This window comes from Papio anubis, chromosome 2 (assembly GCF_008728515.1).
Source record: "Papio anubis isolate 15944 chromosome 2, Panubis1.0, whole genome shotgun sequence".
In the NCBI taxonomy this organism is placed as follows: domain Eukaryota; kingdom Metazoa; phylum Chordata; class Mammalia; order Primates; family Cercopithecidae; genus Papio; species Papio anubis.
In genome coordinates, this window is record NC_044977.1 from 92,621,115 (window position 1) to 92,643,951 (window position 22,837).

The 22,837-nt window shown below is 40.1% G+C and overlaps 1 protein-coding gene across 28 annotated transcripts in view; it reads left to right on the plus strand.

Annotated features, from left to right (window-relative positions):
* MAP4 (microtubule associated protein 4) overlaps positions 1-22,837 on the plus strand; it is a 231,005-nt gene that overhangs the window by 88,900 nt on the left and 119,268 nt on the right. For 27 of the 28 annotated variants that reach the window (XM_009200880.4, XM_003894494.5, XM_017955469.3 and 24 more), the window contains 2 exons: positions 1,300-1,541; positions 20,685-20,753. In XM_009200880.4, the coding sequence (XP_009199144.4) occupies positions 1,319-1,541; positions 20,685-20,753 (292 nt within the window). In that variant the 5' untranslated portion in view covers positions 1,300-1,318. Of the gene's footprint in view, positions 1-1,297; positions 1,542-20,684; positions 20,754-22,837 lie in introns of those variants that run through there. The other variant, XM_017955470.3, reaches the window with a different exon arrangement.

Genomic DNA, 22,837 nt, shown 5'->3' on the forward strand with positions numbered 1-22,837 from the left:
TCGCCCATGCTGGAGTTCAGTGGCGCAACCTCGGCTCACTGCAACCTCCGCCTCCCGGGTTCAAGCGATTCTCCTACCTCAGCCTCACAAATAGCTGGGATTACAGGCGTCCACCACCATGCCTTGCTAATTTTTGTATTTTTAGTAGAGATGGGGTTTCACCATGTTGGCCAGCCTGATACTGAATTCCTGGTCTCAAGTGATCCGCCCGCCTTGGCCTCCCAAAGTGCTGGGATTACAGGTGTGAGCCACTGCACCTGGCCCCTTTGGCTCTTTTTACTACATTATTTCTGTATTTTCTAGGCTATTCATCTATGGTTTACTTACAGTAGATTTACTTTTTTTTTTTTTAACTTTTATTTTAGGTTCAAGGGTACATGTAAAGGTTTGTTGCGTAGGTAAACACATGTCACAAGGGTTTGTTGTACAGATTATTTCAATTAAGTCCAGTACCCAGTAGTTATCTTTTCTGCTCCTTTCTCTCCTCCCACCCTCCACCCTCCAGTAGACCCCACTGTCTGCAGTTTCCTCCTTTGTATTCATAAGTTCTCATCGTTTAGTTCCCACTTATAAATAAGGACATGTGGTATTTGGTTTTCTGTTCCTGCGTTAGTTTGCTGCAGATAATATCCTCCAGCTTGCCATCCATGTTCCCACAAAGGACATGACTTTTTTATGGCTGCCAGTAGAATTACTTTTTAACTGCAGATTATGTAATTAAGAAGCTGGTAGTCTGTAAAAATGGTAATATACATGACTGCAGAGAGGGACCATTTCCCTTAGCTAATTGAGGGAAATGTGTGTGTTTTTTTTTTATGCTGGCAGAGCTAAGTAGTTTGGTTGACAGGGCTATCCACAAGTGATTCATGAAGAAGCAGGTGCTTACTCCAAGATAAGGCCCATACTCACAGTCTTTGGTCAAGAAAGTTGATTTCATTTGTCCGATAGTAATGTAACTATGTAAAGACCTGATTTGAATCTTACTGGCTATAGCTTTGGATATGTTGATTGTGGGTTTTTTTGCACCTCACTTTTCTTACAAATAGAAAGGACACAATTGCAATTGCTTTGTCCTGCCACCACCACCTCCCCCCACCCCCAGAAATGTGAGTTACCTTGGGTAAGACTGTCCATTTCTTAGCTTTAATTTTCTCATCTTTCAAATAAGGGAGCCTCTTCTGGCTGTAAAATCTTAGATTTTGATTCTTTTGTTTGTTTCAAACAATTGACAAGAGTTTCTAGAAATGTTTTTCCTTTTGCAGTGCTCATTACATGAAACATCTTTTTCTTCTTCACCAGGCAGTTGCAGCAGTGCAGAATGGCCGACCTCAGTCTTGCAGATGCATTAACAGAGCCATCTCCAGACATTGAGGGAGAGATAAAGCGAGACTTCATTGCCACACTAGAGGCAGAGGCCTTTGATGATGTTGTGGGAGAAACTGTTGGAAAAACAGACTATATTCCTCTCCTGGATGTTGATGAGAAAACCGGAAACTCAGAGTCAAAGAAGAAACCGTGCTCAGAAACTAGCCAGGTTGAAGGTAAGTATTTAAACCAGACTGCTTACATATGTTCAGAAAGCAGGTTAGGGATTATGCCTTTGGTCGTAATCTTGGAAACTAAGAATTGAGCTGAGTTTTTTTAGTATAGGCTAGTAACTTTGTATTTCTTTATTAGAAACCGAGAAGGTAGACTTACCACCCTTTGAGTGAGTGTTCATGAGTCTGTAGATAACTTTTAACCCTAATATTTCTTCATTTAGACTGGAATCAGATGCCATTTGTTGTCTTTGGGGTCATCCCAGGTCAGGATTAAAGCATAATTAAAGCCTTTAAGAGAAATTTCCCTTTTTCCTGGATCAGATGTGCTAATAATTGGTTGAGTATTTTTGTATCTGTGTTCATGAGGGAATTGGTCTGTATTTTTCTCATAATGTCTTCTGTCCAGTTTTAGAATTGAGGTCACGCCGACTTCATAAAATGAACTGGGAAGTGTTCCCTTCTTTTTCTTTTCTGGAATAGTTTGCATAGAATTGATATTTTTTTCTTCTTTTCAGTGTTTGATAGAATTCATCAATAAAGCTCTCTGGGCCTGGAATGTTCTGTCAGATTTTTATTTTTTATTTTTATTTTTATTTATTTATTTATTTATTTTGAGACGGAGTCTCGCGCTGTGTCACCCAGGCTGGAGTGCAGTGGCGCGATCTCGGCTCACTGCAAGCTCCGCCTCCCAGGTTCACGCCATTCTCCTGCCTCAGCCTCCGAGTAGCTGGGACTACAGGCGCCCGCCACCACGCCCGGCTAGTTTTTTTTTGTATTTTTAGTAGAGATGGGGTTTCACCATGTTAGCCAGGATGGTCTCGATCTCCTGACCTCGTGATCCACCCGCCTCGGCCTCCCAAAGTGCTGGGATTACAGGCTTGAGCCACTGCGCCCGGCCTCAGATTTTTAAACTAGGAATTTAGTTTCTTTCAGAGATCATAGAACTATTCTGGTTATCTATTTCTTAAGTTAGCTTTGGTAGTTTGTATCTTTGAAGGAATTCCTTGGTCAGTTTCCTGGCATAAATGTTACAAACTAATGGAGATACGCTTTTAAGAATCTGTTATATCCCCTCTTTCAGTTCTTATATTAGTCATTTGTGATGTTTCTTTTTTTATTTTTATTTTTTGATAAGTCTAGATAGAGGTTTATCAATTGTATTGAAAGATCCAGCTTTTGGTTTCATTAATTTTTTTTTCTATTGTCTTTCTGTTTTTCATTTCTTGTCATATCTTTATTTCTTTTCTTCTGTTTACTTAAGTTGATTTATTCTTTTTCTGGTTTCTTAAGGTGACAGCTTAAATCAGGTTTTGATCTGAGACATTTCTTTTCTAATGTAGTTACTTAATGTTATAAATTACCCTCTAATCACCATTTTAGCTGTGTCCCATGGATTTTGATATGTTGTATTTTGTTTTCATTTATTTAAAAACATTTTAAAATATTTTCTTTGTGAATTCCTCTTTGTGTCTGCCTTTAAGATTTTATCTTTATGTTTGTTTTTTAGCAGTTTATGTTGTGTTTAGATGATATTTTGGAATTTTTCTGCTTGGGCTTCTCTGAGCTTCTTAATCTGTGCTTCTGAAGTGGTTAAGTCTGGGAAATTTTTGGCCATTATCTTTTAAAATATTTCTTCTGCCCCATTCTTTTTCTCTTCTCCTTCTGGGATTCCAATTATATTTTTGTTAAATTGTTGGATAGTGTCCTGTATCTCTTGGATGCATTGTTAGTTTTTTTCTCTCTTTATTTCTGTTTGTGTTTTACTTTGGGTACATGCTTTTGACCTGTCGTCCAGTTCCCCAATTCTTTTCCTAGTTGTGTTGAATCTAATAATGAGCTTTCAGTGGCATTATCTACTTTAGCATCTTTTATGTTTTTAATTTCTAGCATTTGTTTGCCTCTTTCTTATGAGCTTATTTCTGCTAAAATTTCCCATCTGTTCATGTATGTTTTCCACCTTTTTTACTATAGACTTTAACATATTAATCATAGTGGGTTTTTTTTTTGTTGTTGTTGTTGTTATTTTTTGAGACGGAGTCTCGCTCTGTCGCCCAGGCTGGAGTGCAGTGGCCAGATCTCAGCTCACTACAAGCTCCGCCTCCCGGGTTTACGTCATTCTCCTGCCTCAGCCTCCTGAGTAGCTGGGACTACAGGCGCCCGCCACCTCGCCCGGCTAGTTTTTTGTATTTTTTAGTAGAGACGGGGTTTCACCGGGTTAGCCAGGATGGTCTCGATCTCCTGACCTCGTGATCCGCCCGTCTCGGCCTCCCAAAGTGCTGGGATTTCAGGTTTGAGCCACCGCGCCCGGCCAATCATAGTTGTTTTAAATCTCTGTGTGATAATTTGAAAATCTGGGTCATCTCTCAGTCTGATTGCCGTGTGTGTGTGTGTGTGAGTGTATGTGTGTGTGTGTGTGTGTGTGTGTGTGTATCTTAGTTTTTGATTGAATGCTGGATCTCACATGTAAAATAGTAGGCTCAGGCCAAAAGGTATTTATGCTTGGAAATGGGCATGTCTCTTGGGTTTAGTCAATTTAAACAGGAGCTGAGCTAGTTTTGGGTTTTGTTGTTACCATAATTGCCTTCAGTGTTACTGTCTTCAGTCCCTTTAATTCTGTGCTTAGAGTGGGGACTGAGGCGCCGGAAGGTATTTCTTTAATGTGCTTGCTCCACTCTTTCAGCCTTCCCTGTGTACCCAGGCCTCAGAGGGGTCCTTGTCCATTGTCTTTTCCCTCTTTTATCAGAAGAGTTCTAGCCAGGTGGTGGGCAGAGTTTGTTTTTTTATTGTCCCATTTTGTGCTTAATCATGTGCTTATATCTCATGGGTTGGGTCTTTCTCAATTGTATTATCCTTCTCACAGTAGTAGAGTCTTCTAATGGTATTGGTGTAGGATCCTGGATGAGGAGTTTTTCTTGCTCCTCTCTCAGGTTTATAAAGTATGTTTCTATTACTCTTTCCCTAGCTACAGCCGGTGTGTTCTGGGGCTGACAGAGTTTGGTACTCCTTCCCCAGGAGAGAAAGATCCCAGGAGGAGGAGTTCATGCTTTTCCCTTAATGGTGGTGGCCTTCTCCAGGTCTGTAGCATGGAGGGAGACTATCTGGTCCCTCACCCTGCTTCCAGTCTTTCCTGTGAGCATGCAGCAGACATCTGCAAAGACAATCTTGCAAATGAGTGTGAATTCCCTTTGTGTCTGTGGATTTGAGGGACCCCATAGTCTCATGCTAGCCTTCACTTACCTTTAACAAATCACTGCAATTTTTACTTGAATTTTTCTTACCTGCTTGTAGGGTACCCAGTGTCTCTTCTGCACATGCGGTGACACAGGAGAGCTGGTGTTCACCTCCCATATTTCCTGGAGGGGCTTGTCTTTCTTTGGATTTCATACTACTAGGTAGCTTTCCAATGAATTCAAGTTTTTTGTAGTTGATCTTGCTGTTTCTGGTTGTTAGGGTGGGAGTGACATCTCTTTTGGCTTTCTACAGCATAAGTGGAAGAAGAAAACCTGCTTCCTTAATATACGTTTAATTTGTGTCTTGGGGAGGGGGCAGACCACAGCTCATTTAAAGAAGTACTGAGAGTTTAAGATCTAATTATATCCATATAAGTATTTACTTCAGGCCAGGCGCAGTGGCTCACGCCTATAATCCCAGCACTTTGGGAGACCAAGGCAGGCGCCTCACCTGAGGTCAGGAGTTTGAGACCAGCCTGGCCAAAATGGGGAAACTCGGCCTATACTAAAAATACAAAAATTAGCCAGGAGTAATGGTGTACACCTGTAATCCCAGGTACTTGGGAGGCTGAGGTACGAGAATCACTTGAACCTGGGAGGTGGAGGTGGCAGTGAGTGGAGAACGTGCCACTGCACTCCAGCCTGGGTGACAGAGCAAGACTCTGTCTCAAAAAAAAAAGTTGCTATAATTTTTTGCAAAAGTGTCTTGACGTTGAAAAAGCTTATGTTGAGAAATAAAGTTCATGCTTTTATCCTTTAATTCAATTTTCCAGAAACTCATATTTTTTTTGAACAGGCTAACAAATGCATATGTACAAAATCCAATTGGTTCAAAGGGATATACAGTAAAACAAATTATCCCAATCCCTACACCCTAGCTAGGCAGTTCTCCTTCCTGGACTAACCACTTGCCAGTTTCTGGAGTAGTCTTCTGAGTTAATGAACTGTGTTTTTTTTTTTTTTTTTTTTTTGAGATGGAGTCTCACTCTGTTGCCCAGGCTGGAGTGCAGTGGCACGATCTCTGCTCACTGCATCCTCCGCCTCACAGGTTCAAGTGATCCTCCTGCCTCAGCCCCCCCGGTAGCTGGGATTACAGGCATGCACCACCATGCCTGGCTAATTTTTGTATTTTTAGTAGAGATGGGGTTTTGCCATGTTGGCCTAGCTGGTCTCAAACTCCTGACCTCAGGTGATCCACTTACCTTGGCCTCCCAAAGTGCTGGGATTACAGGCATGAGCCACCATGCCTGGCCTGAAATTTTAAGTTATTTACATGTCAAAAATAGCAGGGAGGATTTAATTTTTTATAAATAAAATAATGTCTTAAAAACTTTCCTCCTCTTGGGCCAAGTTAATGTTACATGGATCAAGTCACTCAAGATGAAGCACAAGAAAATCTACTGCTACCACCTCACTGTCCTTATCCACCTAGTCTCAGTCCCAGATGGTGGAAACAATGCACAGTTAAAGGAAATTAGAAAATGAAAAGCAGCTAGCTTCTTTCACCTATGACTGATGAGGGTAAGTTAATATTAGAATGGGAAGAGCATCTCAACCATGACTAGTTGCTACAGTATGTACGTCTTATCATTCCTTTCTTCTTACTAAGTTTTCTTTGTTTATGTTAGTCAGTCAGAGAACAAATGTCTCCACCATCCATTATGGATTAAGACAGAGATAGACTTTCCCATTTTCCATTAAGGAATCCAAATTTTTTGGAGTAAATATTTATTTGTTCTTCTTTTGTGCTGGGATTGTAGGTGTGAGCCACTGCCTGGCTTTTTTACATTATTAAATGAAGAAAAATGAAGAAATGAAGAAAAATGGATGCCCTTTAAAGTTTTTTTTGTTTGTTTAAGTTTTTAATTTTTCATTGCTACTAAAGATTTTTTTTAAAGATTAGAAAACAAAAAAGTCAGAAGGAACCAAATCAGGACTGTTGTGAGGTAGATGCCTAATGATTTCTCATCAAAACTGTCACAAATTATCTTTGTGAAAGGAATGAACAGGAGCATTGTCCTGGTGGAGAAGGACTCTCTGGTGAAGCTTTCCTGGGTGTTTTTCTGCTAAAGCATTGGCTGAATTTCTCAAAACACCCTCATAATAAGATGTTATCATTCTTTGGCTCTCCAGAAAGTCAACAGGCAAAGTGCTTTGAACATCCTGAAAAACTCTTGTCGTTGCTCTTGACTGATCCACTTTTGCTTTGGAGCATTTACGCCTCTTGGTAGCCATTGCTTTGATTGTGCTTTGTCTTTAGGATTATACTGGTAAACCCATATTTCCTCTCCTGTTACAGTTCTTCAAAGAAATGCTTTAGGGTCTTGATCCCACTTGTTTAAAATTTACATCGAAAGCTCTGCTCTTTGCAGCTGATCTGGATGCAACCGTTTTGGCATCAGTTAAGTGGAAAGTTTGCTCAATTTTAATTTGTCAGCCAAAATTGTATAAACTGAACCAATTGAGATGTCTGTGGTATTGACTATTGGTTCTGCTAATTGTCAGTCCTCTTCAATTAGATCGTTCTTTTTTCCTCTCAAATTGATATTGGTGATCTGCCACGGTGGGCTTCATCTTCAACATCATCTCCTCCTTTATTTTTTTTCTTTTTTTGAGACAGGGTCTTACTACGTTGCCCAAATTAGAGTACAGTGACTATTCACAGGTGTAACCCTAGCACTACAGCCTTGAACTCCTGGGCTCAAGTGATCCTCCTGTCTCAGCCTTCCAAGTAGCTGGGACTATAGGCACAGACCTCTGCATCTGGCTGGTATCTTAAAACAAGTTATTCATGTGTAAACTACTGATTTCTTTGGGGCATTGTCCCGATAAACTTTACACAAAGCATCAATGATTTCACCATTCTTTCATCCAAGCTTCACCATAAATTTGCCGTTTGCTTTTGCTTCAATTTTAGCAGGATTCATGTTGCTTTGTTAGGGGCTCTTTTCAAACTGATGTTTTATCCTTTTGAGTGCTTCAAACTAGATCCTGTTAAGACATGTTATAACAAGTTAGTATGAGCTTTTTAAATTTTATTTTTATTTTTATTTATTTTATTTTATTTTATTTTATTTTATTTTTTTTTTGAGACGGAGTCTTGCTCTGTCGCCCAGGCTGGAGTGCTGTGGCCGGATCTCAGCTCACTGCAAGCTCCGCCTCCCGGGTTCCCGCCATTCTCCTGCCTCAGCCTCCCGAGTAGCTGGGACTACAGGCGCCCGCCACCTCGCCCGGCTAGTTTTTTGTATTTTTTAGTAGAGACGGGGTTTCACCGTGTTCGCCAGGATGGTCTCGATCTCCTGACCTCGTGATCCGCCCGTCTCGGCCTCCCAAAGTGCTGGGATTACAGGCTTGAGCCACCGCGCCCGGCCTATTTTTATTTTTTTAAGACAGAGTCTCTCTCTGTCACCGAGGCTGGAGTGTGGTGGCACAATCTTGGCTCACTGCAAGCTCCACCTCCTGGGTTCAATCGACTCTCCTGCCTCAGCCTCCTGAGTAGCTGGGCTTACAGGCATGTGCCACCATGACAGCTAATTTTTGTATTTTTAGTAGAGATGGAGTATGAGTTATTTTGATGCAGAAAAACTCCCTTGAAATCCATGAATGGTTTTTCATAGAATGCATTTTCCACGAACTCTTTGAGGATACCGTGTTTAAAGTTTTGATGATTACAGCTGGGCATGGTAGTGTGTGCCCGTAGTCTGAGCTACTCAGGAAGCTGAGGTAGGAGGCGATCACTTGAGCCCCAGAGGTCAAGGCTGCAGTGAGCCATAATAGCACCACTGTGCTGCAGCCTGGGTGACAGAGAGAGACCCCGTCTCTAAAAACAATAATAATAAAGTTTATAATTACAATAGATTATAAATTACTGCATTTTTTCCATACCAGCTTCCTAAAAGTTGTAGAAGTCTTAACTAAGAATAAAAGGAAGGGGTGATGGCTGTTTGGAGACATCAAAGAAGAAAATTGAAAGGAGCCGCCTTATTTATCCTTGTAGAAATCTTGTGCAATTAGTGAGTTCTTTATGAATGGAGATTTCTCTGCTGTGGGTCTGATTTTTATACATTATCTGACTGATGGTTTTTGCCATAATGACAGGTTTCATATTTGGGTTTTTCCTGGAGAACATTCTAAACAAGCTGTTCTTCTGAATATGTCTTTAGAAGTGATGGAAGGCCCCTAGACTTCATTAACGTTTTATTACACATCTAACTTTAAGTTTGATTTTGTTCTTAGATGAGGTTCAGTAAACTATTGCTGATCACTGACACTTTTTTTTTTTTTTAAAAGACAGGGTCTTACTGGATGCAGTGGCTCATGCCTGTAATCCCAGCACTTTGGGAGACTGAGGCGGGTGGATCACCTGAGGTCAGGAGTTCGAGACCAGCCTGGCTAACATGGTGAAACCCTGTCTTTACTAAAAACAGAAAAAAATTAGCTGGGTGTGGTGGTGGGTGCCTGTAATCCCAGCTACTCAGAAGGCTGAGACGAGAGTAATCACTTGAACCTGGGAGGCAGAGGTTACTGTGAGCCGAGATCGCGCTGTTGCACTACAGCCTGGGCAACAAGAGTGAAACTCCATCTAAAAAAAAAAAAAAAAAAAAAAGACAGGGTCTTTCCATGTCGCCTAGGCTGGAGTGCAGTGGCACAATCATAGCTTACTGCAACATGTAACTAACTCCTGGGCTCAAAGGTTCCTCCTGCCTCAGTCTCCTGAATAGCTTGGATTACAGGTGCGCGTGCGTTGCTTATCCTTTTATTTTTTGTAGTGACAGAGTCTGACTATGTTCCTCTGGCTGGTCTGGAACTCATGGCCTCAAGCGATCCTCCTGCCTTAGTCTCCCAAAGCACCGGGATTACAGGTGTGAGCCACTGCACCCAGCCTAGTGCTCTTGATATGTTCTTACAACAGGCTTACTTAGGCCAACCAGTGGAAGTTTATCAACCATTTTCTTGCCTCTAGATATAGAAGGGATGGTTGAGTAGGTTACACATAATAGAACTCTTTGAACAATGGTGTTTTATTTCCCTTAATTCTTACATGTCCACCCTAATTGTCTTCAACTTGTAAAATAAGAGGTAAGAAAGCAGGACTGCTTTTATGGCATTTATCACAAAGCAGAAAAATTGCTTTTTTCTCTAAGTATGATTTCTGCCTTCATACCTGGCAACACAAGAACCCCCCAACCTTTATTCCTTTTCTGTGGATATACTATACTTGTTTCCTTTTGCACTTCAACTTATTCTTGCTTCTACAAGTATTTTATCTTAGCATTGTCTATGTAAACCATCTAAATACCAATACTTAGAAATAAAATTGGTGTCAAACTCTTCTAAAATGCCCATCACCTTGGGAAACAATTCTCAAATACTTTTTCAGGATATATGTACTACTTGTTTTGTACCATGGCTGTAATAAGAAAAAAAAGAAAGAAAATTATGTACTACCTGACTTTTTTCCTTGAAAAATGGTGTTTTCCTTAATTCTTCATTATCAGCATTATATGGCCCTATTTTCTAGGTGAGGGAGACACAAGATAGAAGCTTTCTCTTAGGTGTGAATGACGAAGCAACACATCTGTGACTCTTGTTCTTTCAGATGATCATGTAGCACAATATTGCCCCTCAGACACAAATAGTCAGCACATTTATGGAACAAATCACTTAATTTTTCTGTTCTCTGTGTGATTAAATAGTTCTTCTGAAGTTGAGAAAATGCTTTCTCCTTAGCATTCCTTAAGGCCTTTGAAGCTAAAAGCTTATTCCCACAGAATAAGAAATTAACATAGGGCAGTGGCCTGGCTAAGTTTTTTGCATTTTTAGTAAAGACAAGGTCTCACTGTGTTGCCTGGACTGGACTGGTTTTGAACTGCTGGGCTCAAATGATCCTCCTGCCTTGACTTCCCATAGTGCTGGGATTACAGGTGGGAGACACCACACCCTGCCACACACCAGCAGTCTGTTTTAACAAGCCTTAATAGGTGACTCGGATGCATATGCATGATTGAGAAACACTAATCCACGGAAAAGGGCCTAAGTAACGACTCTTAATAGATACTGCAGAATTTCTTCTTAACAGACTGGTCCCTTCTTTTGCAGAAAATTGCAACCAGCTTAGCTGACCAGTAGAGGGCAGTGTTGGCATGGGTCTGGCAGCACCAGAGGGTTCCCTTGCATTGAGACCTGGCTGTTTTGCCCAAGGCTGACTCACAGCACACATGCCTTCTCAGGTTCTTGCTACTTCTCTGCCAAGCTGATTTGCCTGCTGTGGGAATCTGACATCTGGGGAAAGGGAATCAACAAAAGAAAGTAAATTTGAATATCTATGTCTCAGAGGATGTGATTAGTTTCTAAAAAAATGTATGCTATTTTGGATGCTGTGTGTGTTTCACTGAGAAAGTTTTCATTTCATGAAATGGGGGTTCTCTGGGGAAGTCAGTCAGTGAGAAAGCATAGTATAAGCATCTTTTGAATTAGGACTTGTCCAGTAATGTGCAGCATTCCAATGATTAGGGTCCAGTATGTCTTATCTGGCAGGGAAATACGCAAGCCTTTTTTCTACTTGACAACCTTATTGTTTTTAGTGTTGTTACATTGTTTTTTATTCTCCCCTGGGCTTATATTTTTAGATTGTGAGATGATGTATGTATAGTAGAATCCAGCTTCTCTTCTTCCTTTCTAACCTCTTCTTGCTTTCATTTTATTTTATTCTGGTAAAGTTTCTTGATCAACCTACAGTTATTCTATAGTTGGTTGATAGATAACAAATTTATAGTTGATCAACATATGGTTAATAACAGTGAGAATAACAATAGCTATTTAGCACTGTACAGTTGACATCCTATATTATTGCATTTAGTCCCACATCCCAGGTGAAGCTTAAGTATTAGAAATGAGAGGGTTGCATTTGATCATTAAACAACTAAAACAATCTTTTTAAAATAGAGATGTGGTCTTGCTCTATTGCCCAGGTTGGTCTTGAACTCCTGGCCTCAAGCAGCCCTTCCTCCTAGGCCTCCCAAAGTGCTGGGATTACAGACGTGAGCTACCGGATCTTCTCATTTTAAACCCTTGTTCTGGCTGGGCACAGTGGCTCATGACTGTAATCCCAGCACTTTGAGAGACTGAGGCAGGCAGATGACGAAGTCAGGAGTTTAAGGCCAGCCTGACCAACATGGTGAAATCTCGTCTCTGCTAAAAATACAAAAAATCAGCCAGACATGGCGGTGCGCACCAGTAATCCCAGCTACTCGGGGCTGAGGCAAGAGAATCTTATTACACTGAATTGAAATGGGTTTTTTTGTCAGTTTGTTCACGTTTAGGTTAATGTGCAGACTAACAAGCAATTGTGTCTCCAAAATGGTAGATATTTATTTAGGGTAGGTGTACTTGTCTAATCGTAAACCCTCTTAGTAGTCTCATGATCATATTTAGGGAAGTTTATATCTATGCATAAAAAATTAGTGTGACATTTTTGCAAAAATAGTTATTTTCTGACTTTGATTTGAAAATAGACTCTTATCTCATAACTAATAGTTCTTTTTGGAGAAAAAAGTTGTACCAAAATGTATAGTTCATAATAATAGTACCCTGGCCTGAAAGAAAAGCAGGGGGCCAGGACCCGGGGGCTCATGCCTGTAATCTCAGTACTTAGGAGGCCGAGGCAGATGGATCCCCTGAGGTCAGGAGTTTGAGACCAGCCTGGCCAACGTGGCAAAACCCCGTCTCTACTAAAAATGCAAAAATTAGCCAGGTGTGATAGCGTGCGCCTGTAATCCCGGCTACTAAGGAGGCTGCGACATGAGAATTGCTTGAACCCAGGAGGTGGAGGTTGCAGTGATCTGAGATTGTGCCACTGCACTCCAGCCTGGGCAACAGAATGAGACTCCATCTCAAAAAAAAAAAAAAAAAACAAAAAAAAACACTTCATTGCTAAAAATATTCTGCAAACAAGCCAGGATAGTGGTATGTACCTGTAGCCCCACCCGAGCTACTTAGTAGGAGGGAGGATCGCTTGAGCCTAGGAGTTTGAGTCCAGCCTGGGTAACATAGCAAGACCCCAAAGACCCCATCTTTTAAATAATATTCTGCAAGCAAATGACCTTGTTAAACTTCACACTGCAAGAATAGAGCCAAGAACCTACCATGTACCCTTTACTTGAGTTTATTAATTGTTACTGTTTTGCACATTTGCTTTATCATTCTCTTTATATTTACATATACTTCCTTCCCCTTGGATTATTTAAGAACATATTGCAGAACTCACACCTGTTTACCCAAATAACTAGGCATTTGCACATTACAAGAATATGACGATAGAAATCAGAAGTTAAATGTTGATGAGATACTCCTGTCTATCCACGAACCTTATTTCATTGTCATCAGTTGTCCCAACAGATTTAACACATTCCTTTCTAATTTTTTTCTTCTTGTCTGCAGTTGAATCTGGAATCACATTAGTTTTCATGTCTCTTCAGTCTCCTTTAATTGGAACAGTTCCTCAGCTCTTCTTTGTCTTTCATGACCTTAATATTTTGAATAGTATGGGCAAGTTATTTTTTAGAAGTCCCCTAATTTGGGTTTGCCTGGCATTTTCTCATAATTAGATTCAAGTTACACATTTTTGGCAGTAGTACTATGTAAATATGATGTGTGTCCTAAGTGCACCACATCAGGAAACACATGATGTCACTATATCACATTATTGGTGGTAATAACTTTCATCACTTGTTAGTGTCTACCTGTTTTCTTTACTATATTTTTTTTGTAATTAAAAAGAAAAAAACATTTTATTTATTTATTTAGAGACAGGGTCTTACTCTGTCACCCTAGCTGGAGTGCAGTGGCACAATCATGGCTCACTGCAGCCTCGACCTTCCCAGGCTCAAGCAGTCTTCCAGCCTCAGCCTCCCAAGTAGCTGGGACTGCAGGCATGCACCACCATGCCTGGTTAATTTTTTTTTTTTAAAGACAGAATCTCACTTTGTCTCCCAGTCTGGAGGGCAGTGGCACGATCTCGGCTCACTGCAACCTCTGCCTCCTGGGTTCAAGCAATTCTCCTGCCTCAGCCTCCCGAGTAGCTGGGATTACAGGTGCACGCCACCACACCTGGCTAATTTTTGTATTTTTAGTAGAGACGGGGTTTCACTGTGTTGGCCAGGCTGGTCTTGAACTCCTGACCTCATGTGATCTGCCTGCCTTGGTCTCCCAAAGTGCTGGGATTACAGGCGTGAGCCACCACCCCTGGCCACCTGGTTAATTTTTGTATTTTTTTTTTTTTTTACAGAGACAGAGTTTTGTGATGTTACCCAGGCTTGTCTTGAACTCCTGGGCTCAAGCCATCTGCTTTCCCCACCCTCCCAAAGTGCTAGGATTACAGGCATGAGCTACCATGCCCAGCCTCTTTACTGTAAAATTTATATTTTTCTCTGTGTAATGAATAAGTAATTTGTGAGGAGATACTTTGAGGCTATATATATATCCTGTACCTAATCCAACTTTCACCTACTATTTTAGTATCTAAGCAAATAGCTTTTGAATAATTTTCTGGTTTCCAAGCTGGTTGAAATGTGTTCTGCTGCATCTTATATGAAAGTCACATTTTATGAATCAGAAATTCCCTTTTGCACATTTTAGGTCGAAAATACCAGGGAGGCTGGGCATGGTGACTCACACTTGTAATTCTAGCTCTTTGGGAGGCAGAGGCGGGAAGAGTACTTGAAGCCAGGAGTTTAAAACCAGCAACACAGCGAGACTGCATCTCTACAAAGAAAAAAAAAATAAAAAATTAACTGGATGTGGTGGTGCATGCCTGTAGTCTTAGCTACTTGGGAGGCTGAGGCAGGAGGAAAGGCAGGGAGAAAGTAAACAGGTTATGTGCAAATAAGACTTCCATTATACATATTATTCACAATTAAATCTCTCATTTATGCTCTTCACTGGAAAAAAATTTGCCTTTAATTGCACAGATCATTTATAAAAAGACTGTTCAGGAGTTATGCTCCAAAGCCCACAATGACAGAGATAGTATGTCAAAGGGACACAGGAGTCTACTGAAAGAGTTCCCCGTTTTCAACACTGGAAAAATTTGAGCAACAAAATAAATAAAGTAGTATTGAATTAAAGCACAGTGGATGAGGCTGATCGTGGTGGCTCACGCCTGTAGTTCCAGCTACTTGGGAGACTGAGGCAAGAGTATCACTTGAGCCCAGGAGTTTGAGACCAGCCTGAGCAACTTAGTGAGACCCTGTCTTTATAAAAATAAAATTGGCTGGGTGTGGTAGCTCACTCCTGTAATCCCAGCACTTTGGGAGGCCAAGGCAGGTGAATCACCTGAGGTCAGGAGTTAGAGGCCAGCCTGGCCAACATGGTGAAACCCCGTTTCTACTAAAAACACAAAAAATTAGCCGGGCATGGTGGCACGTGCCAGTAGCCCTAGCTACTCAGGAGGCTGAGGCACGAGAATCGCTTGAACCTGGGAGGCGGAGGTTGCGTTGAGCCAAGATTGTGCCACTGCACTCCAGCCTGGGCAACAGAGGGAGACTCCGTCTCATATAAATAAAATAGCCAACTGTGGTGGTGCACACCTGTTGTCCCATGTTCTTGGGAGGCTGAGGGAGGAGGATCATTTGAACCCAGCATTTTGAGGTTACAGGGAGGCGTGATTATACCACTGCATACCAGCCTGGGCAACAGAGCAAAACCCTCTCTCTTAAAAATTAAGTCAAAATCTTTGCCGGGTGCCATGGCTCACACCTGTAATTCTAACACTTTGGGAGGCTAAGGCAGGCAGATCACTTGAGGTCAGGAGTTTGAGATCAGCCTGGCCAATGTGGTGAAAACCTGTCTCTAATAAAGATACAAAATTAGCTGAGAGTGGTGGTGCGTGCCTGTAGTCCCAGCTACCAGCTACTTGGGAGGTTGAGACAGGAGAATCGCTTGAACCCGGGAGACAGAGGTTGCAGTGAGCCGAGATTGCGCCACTGCACTCCAGTCTTGGTGATAGAACTAGACTTTGTCTCAAACAAAAAACAAAGAACAACTCTCTTCATTTTCATGTAATCCTATTTATTTCCTCAAGAAGGGTAGATCTTTTAAGACTTTGTTCTTTGCAGTTACAAACATACAATAAAAAATTTAGTGGCTTTAGTTTCACACAAATGAAATCAACCCGTATGAATTTTAACTTGCTTTTTTTACTTTATTATCTTAGAAAAATTTCTGTCTGTATATATGAAGCTTTCTTTTTAACTTGGTCTAAAGTAGTGGTCTTAACTTTTGGTCATATACTCAGAATTCTGAGAAATTCTCTTTGTACATTAAGTTTACGTCTAAAATTTTGTAGCAAAAGTTTAGTCGTAAAACATGTAATTTTGAGAATGTTTTACTTTTGCCACATAAAAATAAGTTACCTCATTCTGCTAAATGTATCCAAATGCTTCTAAATATAGAGCATTTTGATTTCCATCATCTAGTTTAAAAATATACGAACAAGCTGTTCTTTATCATTGGAAATTTAAATTCTTCTTTTGAGTCCTTGAACTCTTATTTCCATAACATGTCTCAGACTTTTATCCTAATGTAATACATTTTTATGCTTGAAATTTTTTTCTTGATTGTTTTACCATGTTTCTGCTACTAAATATGTATGTAAACTTAAATTTTAATTTTTAAAGTTCCTGTAACAATAAGGTTCTGTATTTTAACTTGGTCCAGAGGAAATTTATCAGTCGATCACATGTATTATGTATTTTTTAAATCTCCCTTCATTTTCACTTACTCCTATTTGTTTCCTCAAAAAGAGTAGAGACAGGGCTTCACTATGTTGACCAGGCTGGTCTTGAATTCCTGGCCTCAAGTGATCCGCTCGCCTTGGCTTCCCAAATTGCTGGGATTACAGGCATGAGCCACTGTGCCTGGCCCACATACGTTGTAATTTTTGATGTTATTACTATAAAAGTTGAATTTTATTGGAAATGCTTTTCTTATGAGATGATGGGATCTGTTATTTTTCTCAGTTAGATCATGGGTCTGTGGATGAATATTTCTTTCTCCGATGAAATAGGATTGAGAAATTTTTCCTGTTTTTGTAGCTATCATAGTGAAGAAACCCTAATCACATAGGTAAATATATGGGAATGAAGTTTTTTTTCTTTTTTTTTTGGAGAAGGAGTCTTGCTCTGTCGCCCAAGCTGGAGTGCAGTGGCACAATCTCAGCTCACTGCAACCTCTGCCTCCCAGATTCAAGCAATTCTTGTGCTTCAGCCTCTGGAGTAGTTGTGATTCATACGCCACTATGCCGGCTAATTTTTTGTATTTTAGTAGATATGGGATTTCACCAGGTTGGCCAGGCAGGTCTCGAACTCCTGACTTCAAGTGATCCACCTGCCTTGGCCGCCCAAAGTGCTGGGATTACAGGCTTGAGCCATTGCACCGGCCAGGTTCTTTATTTTTTTTTAATTTTTTTATTAAGAGATAAATACTATAGGCATGTGCCACCACACCCAGCTAATTTTTATTTTATTTTATTTTATTTTATTTTATTTTATTTTATTTTATTTTTTTTAGAGTTGGGGGTCACACGATGTTGCCCAGGCTGGTCTCAAATTCCTGGACTCAAGACACCCCTCTGCCTTAGCTTCCCTAATAGATGGGACTACGGACACACCCTAGGGTGTCCTGGCCTTTATCTGTATTTAGCTATTAGATGCCTGTTATCTTCCCATATCAGTAACACGAAGTGCTCTCATTTCTTTTATTACTGTATACTATTTTACAATATTATAATGAATCTGTTGGTGGACATTTGCTGTTTTTAAGCAATGCCATAATAAACATTCTGTTTATATTCACTTTTTTATACTTTTATGTCTCTTTGTGAACTAAATACCTAAAACGGATTGTTGAGTTGAGTATTGCAGAATTTGATAGGCTGCCAATTTGTCTCATAAAAAGGCTGTTCCTGTTTACATTCCCCCAGATGATGGAATGAAATTACCCTTGTCAACACTGGTTATCAAATTTTAAAAGGTTTTATCACTTTAGTAGCTGCTCTTATACCAGTCGCAGGATATCAATTTTTGTAATTTCCATTTTCTTATAATACACATTTTTTAAATGAAGCAAGTTTTAAAAAATATGCATTCTTTCTTGAGCGAGGAAGAATAAACCTTATAAACTTATTGTGTGAATGTGAAAGGGAATTTACTTATGCCAAATGTGAGATGGAGCATATTTATGGCATCTCTCTGGATAAGTAAAATGCAGTTTGTGAAGACTTAGCAGGGTATATGTTACATAGTGGGTATTTAACAGAATTCCATTGTCTTTCCTTCCTTTATTTCCTTCTTTTATTTAAGTTATATTCTGGTTTTGGACTGTCTTGTTCTTTTAGATTGTTCTCTTTGGCCATTCCTCTTAAGTAACAGAATGAATGATCTTTTCAATGAGAAGCTTGTGTGAAAGATTTCTGCCTTGTATTTATGAGGACTAAGGGGTTGGACAGCATGTTTGTGGTCTTCCAAAGTAAAATCTTGCATTTTTTATTTTAGCAGCATATATTGTAGATATTTACTTATTGTCTTAGGAATAATATCTCTAAATTCTTGGGTCAGCAAAGTGACTGCAGAGCTGGGCTGCTTGCTAAAATGTTAGATATAGTCAGAGACTTTAAGAAAAAGTTGTACATCCCCAAATTGATCTATATAGTCTTATATGCAATTGCATGTAAGATCCCATCAAGAATTTTAGTATAAATCAAAAACTGATTCTAAAATTTATATGGAAAAGCAAAGAAACAAAACAAAGCCAGGCGCAGTGACTCATGCCTATAATACTAATACTTTGGGAGGCCAAGGTGGGAGGTTTGCTTGAGGTCAGGAGTTTGAGACCAATCTGAGAAACATAGGGAGACCCCGTTTTTCCAAAAAATAATAATAATGAAAAATTAGGTAGGTGTGGTAGCATGCATCTTTGGGCCCAGCTACTTGGGAGGCTGAGGTGGGAGGATCGCTTGAGCCTGAGAGGTCGAGGCTTCAGTGAGCCTCGATCGCACTACTGCACTCCAGCCTGAGTGACAGAATGAGACCCTGTCTCAAAAACAAAACAAAACAAAACAAACAAAAACATTTTTGGAAAAGACCCAAGTTGGAGGGCTCATATTACCTTATTTTTAAGACTTATGGCTGGGCATGGTGTCTCATGCCTGTAATCTCAGCACTTTGGGAGGCTGAGGCAGGCGGATCACCTGAGGTCAAGAGTTCGAGACCAGCTGGCCAACATAGTGAAACCCCGTCTCTACAAAAAATACAAAAAAAATTAGCTGGACGTGGTGGCACATGCCTGTAATCTCAGCTACTTGGGGAGGCTGAGGCAGGAGAATCTCTTGAACCTAGGAGGTGGAGGTTGCAGTGCGCCAAGATTGCGCCACTGCACTCCAGGCTGGGCGACAGAGAGAGACTGCCTCTCAAGACAAATACAGTAATCAAGACAGGATGGTATTGGCAAAATGGATAGACTTATAAATTGATGGAACAGCACAGCCCAGAAATAAACCCAAATGTAATATGGTCAGTTGATTTTTTTTACAAAGGTGCAAAGGCAATTTGATAGAATACAGATGACTTTTTCAACAAATGATTCTATAATAATTAGGTGTCAATGTACAGGAATAGAAACTTAGACCCACATCATTATACCATATACAAAATTTCACTCCAAATGTACCATAGGCCTCAATGTGAAATGTAAATATGAAAACTATGAGACTTCTAGAGGAAAATGTGGGGAAAAAAATCCTGTGAGTTACTTCATGAAAATTAAAAACTTTTGCTATTTTAAAGACACAGTTAAGTAGATGAAAATACAGTGTAAGTTAAATACAGGGAAGAAATTTTTACAAAATTTATCTGATAAAGGACTGATATTTGGAATACATAAAGAATTTTCAAAATTCAATAGTAGGAAAATGAACAGTTCAATTTTAAAATAGTCAAAAATTTTGACCATTCAAGTCACCAAAGAAGACAAAGGGATGGCAGAGAAACACATGAAAAGATGCTCAACATCCTTAGTCATTAGGGAATGAGATACAACTAATTTCCTTTAAAAAAAAAAGGAGTCCTCTGCTTCCAGAAGTACATCTGGTTACCTCCAGCTGATGCAGTCCTCATCCAGAAGCAATGATGGTACCTTGGATTTCCTGTGTGGGAATTAATAAGTAATTAATAAATGGCCTCAGCCGGGCATAGTGGCTCACACCTGTAATCCCAGCACTTTGGGAGGCCAAAGCAGTGAATAACCTGAGGTCAGGAGTTTGAGCCCAGCCTGGCCAACATGGTGAAACCCCATTTCTACTAAAAATACAAAAATTAGCTGGGCATGGTGGCAGGTGCCTGCAATCCCAGCTACTCGGGAGGCTGAGGCAGGAGAATCGCTTGAACCCAGAAGGCAGAGGTTGTAGTGAGCCGAGATCGCACTACGGCACTCCAGCCTGAGTGACAAGAGCAAAACCCCATCTCAAAAATAATAATAAAACAAATGCCCTCATATTCTTGGAGCGTTTGATTTGGATTTGAATTGCTGATACTAAACTTGTGTTGCTCCATGATGGTTTTACTGAATTTAATGGTAATCTTTGACAATTTGCAGAATGAAAAAGATTTAGACTTGCTATTATGAAGGGCTCTCCTGTGGAACTGGTACTTAGAAGAGCTTGGGTGCCCTAGGAATTAATGATTCTGCTCTGTTCTGTTTCTGGGTTTCCTTTTATTAAATCTTTAAATTTTGAATAGTTTTTAATTGCTTTAACCTAATGCTACAAAGAGTGAGAAAAACTCCAGTAATAAGACAGTAGTTGAATCTGTTTTTCATTTTTCTGTCTGTCACAATGAGTAATTATTTGTCATTGTTGCAGATACTCCATCTTCTAAACCAACACTGCTAGCCAATGGTGGTCATGGAATAGAAGGGAGCGATACTACAGGTAAGTGATTCCCAGGATTCTCCAAATGTGTAGGTGATGCACTTACAATGAACACCTTGATAATCTCCTTTGAAGAGCATTATTAATGGAAGCATATGAATTATTTCTGAGGGTGGTAGTGTTCTTGTTGGATGCGTTTAAACCCAGGACATTGCCATGTAAAATCTCCAACAATGGAAGGAGAATAATGAGTTTCCTTTGATATTTTTTGAATATTTTTTGGAGCTGTACCACACAAAACTGGATCAACCTTAAAATACTTTTGTAGATGCAGAATAATAATCACCAAAATATGTTACTTGGGAGGAATTTGGCCACTACAGCTCTTTAAAACAGCAGATCTCTTCCCTGAATCACATTACATTTAGCTTTCTACAGTTCAATGTTAGGAAGCCAATGAGCAACAAATTAGGAGTTACTAATTTTGCCCCCAGGGTGTTTCCTTTATCTTTCCCTTAACTGTTGCTTTTGAAATTTACTTCTAACTAAACTCTTAGCTCTTTACTAGGGTTTTGATATTTTTTCAGTTAGCACTGAGTTCCTGTGGGTTCCTGTCTCATAACCAGCACGAACCCCCTGCCCCAATGTCTTTGTAGTGAGCAAAATTCTCAAAGCAGTAGCAGGAGTCCTAGGGATATACGATATAAATATTTTCTTAAGTAGCTGACATGAGAGTTGCCTGTTTTATTTTCATAAATACCTGCATTTACTTTGCAGTTGTGATCAGGCCAACACTGCTAACCCAAATGAGTTGACTTCTAATGATCAATCCCATTGTTTCCTACAAGTGTGCTCTTAACTGGGCCATACATTTGATTCATATTATTGCATTGGAGGTAGTTACTAGATTTGTCGTATTTCTGTATTTCTCTTATATGCATACCTCAGCTATGAGAAGCCCTTCTGCGAGCCACCACAGGATTTCTATAAGGCTTCCAGAAAGCCTTCTGTTAGCAATAGCAGCTATTCTAGGATTTACTCTTTATTCTGTGACCATAGGAAAGTTGATTTTTTGATGACCAAGTTCTTTTTGTTGTGAATGTTTACCAAGTGACATTTACATCCTTATTAGCAACTTAATAAATTAGGAATTCTTTACTATAGAAGCTAGAAACAACCAGAAATGCCACTTTATCTTCCAGTTTTGTGAATTGATGTTTTTGTATTTCTTTGATAATCTCAGTCAAATGTAGTATTGACTTTCTGTGTCTGCTTTGAAAGCAGTCATCTATGTGATGTGGTTTTTAAGAAAACATTTATGCAAATATCCCCATGATTAAAGGAGAAGTCTGAACATGAACTTTTAAAAAATGAGTAAATTCAGCTTTCTTTAACCAGGAAACAGTTTACCAGGGTAAGGAAAGGCTGGAGGGGATTGATTTGATTAGGCAGTTGAAAGACTGGACGCCATTTTCATCCAGGAAGGAAACAACTACAAAAACAAGAGTAGATTTCTTCTCCAGTAGGAAGTCACGCCTGACCAGAAGAGACTCATACTCTGTGTAGCAGGTGCTTACCGCTGCCAGGTCTTAGTAGTACAGAATAGAAGAGTAAAAACTGTATCCTGGCCCTCACTGTTTCAGGATTCCCTTGTGACAAAAAAGAACCTGGCTCTTTATGAACTGCCCATGACATTATGAGAGTAGGTCGTTCTGTTCTTGGATACCTCTCTGCCCTTAGGTAGCATATAGTTTGCACACCTGGGTTGTTTGAGTTCTGAATTTAACCACTTAACTGTATTAAAATAAATACTTGAGGCCGGGCACAGTGGCTCATGCCTGTAATCCCAGCACTTTGGGAGGCCGAGGCGGGTGGATCACCTGAGGTTGGGAGTTCAAGACCAGCCTGCCCAACATGGACAAACCCCGTCTCTACTAAAAATACAAAATTAGCCGGGCGTTGTGGCGCATGCCTGTAATCCCAGCTACTCGGGAGGCTGAGGCAGGAGAATCACTGAACCCAGGAGGCGGAGGTTGCAGTGAGCCGAGATTGCGCCATTGCACTCCAGCCTGGACAACAAGAGCGAAACTCTGTCTCAAAATAAAATAATTTAAAAATTAAAAAAAATAAAAATAAATAAAAAA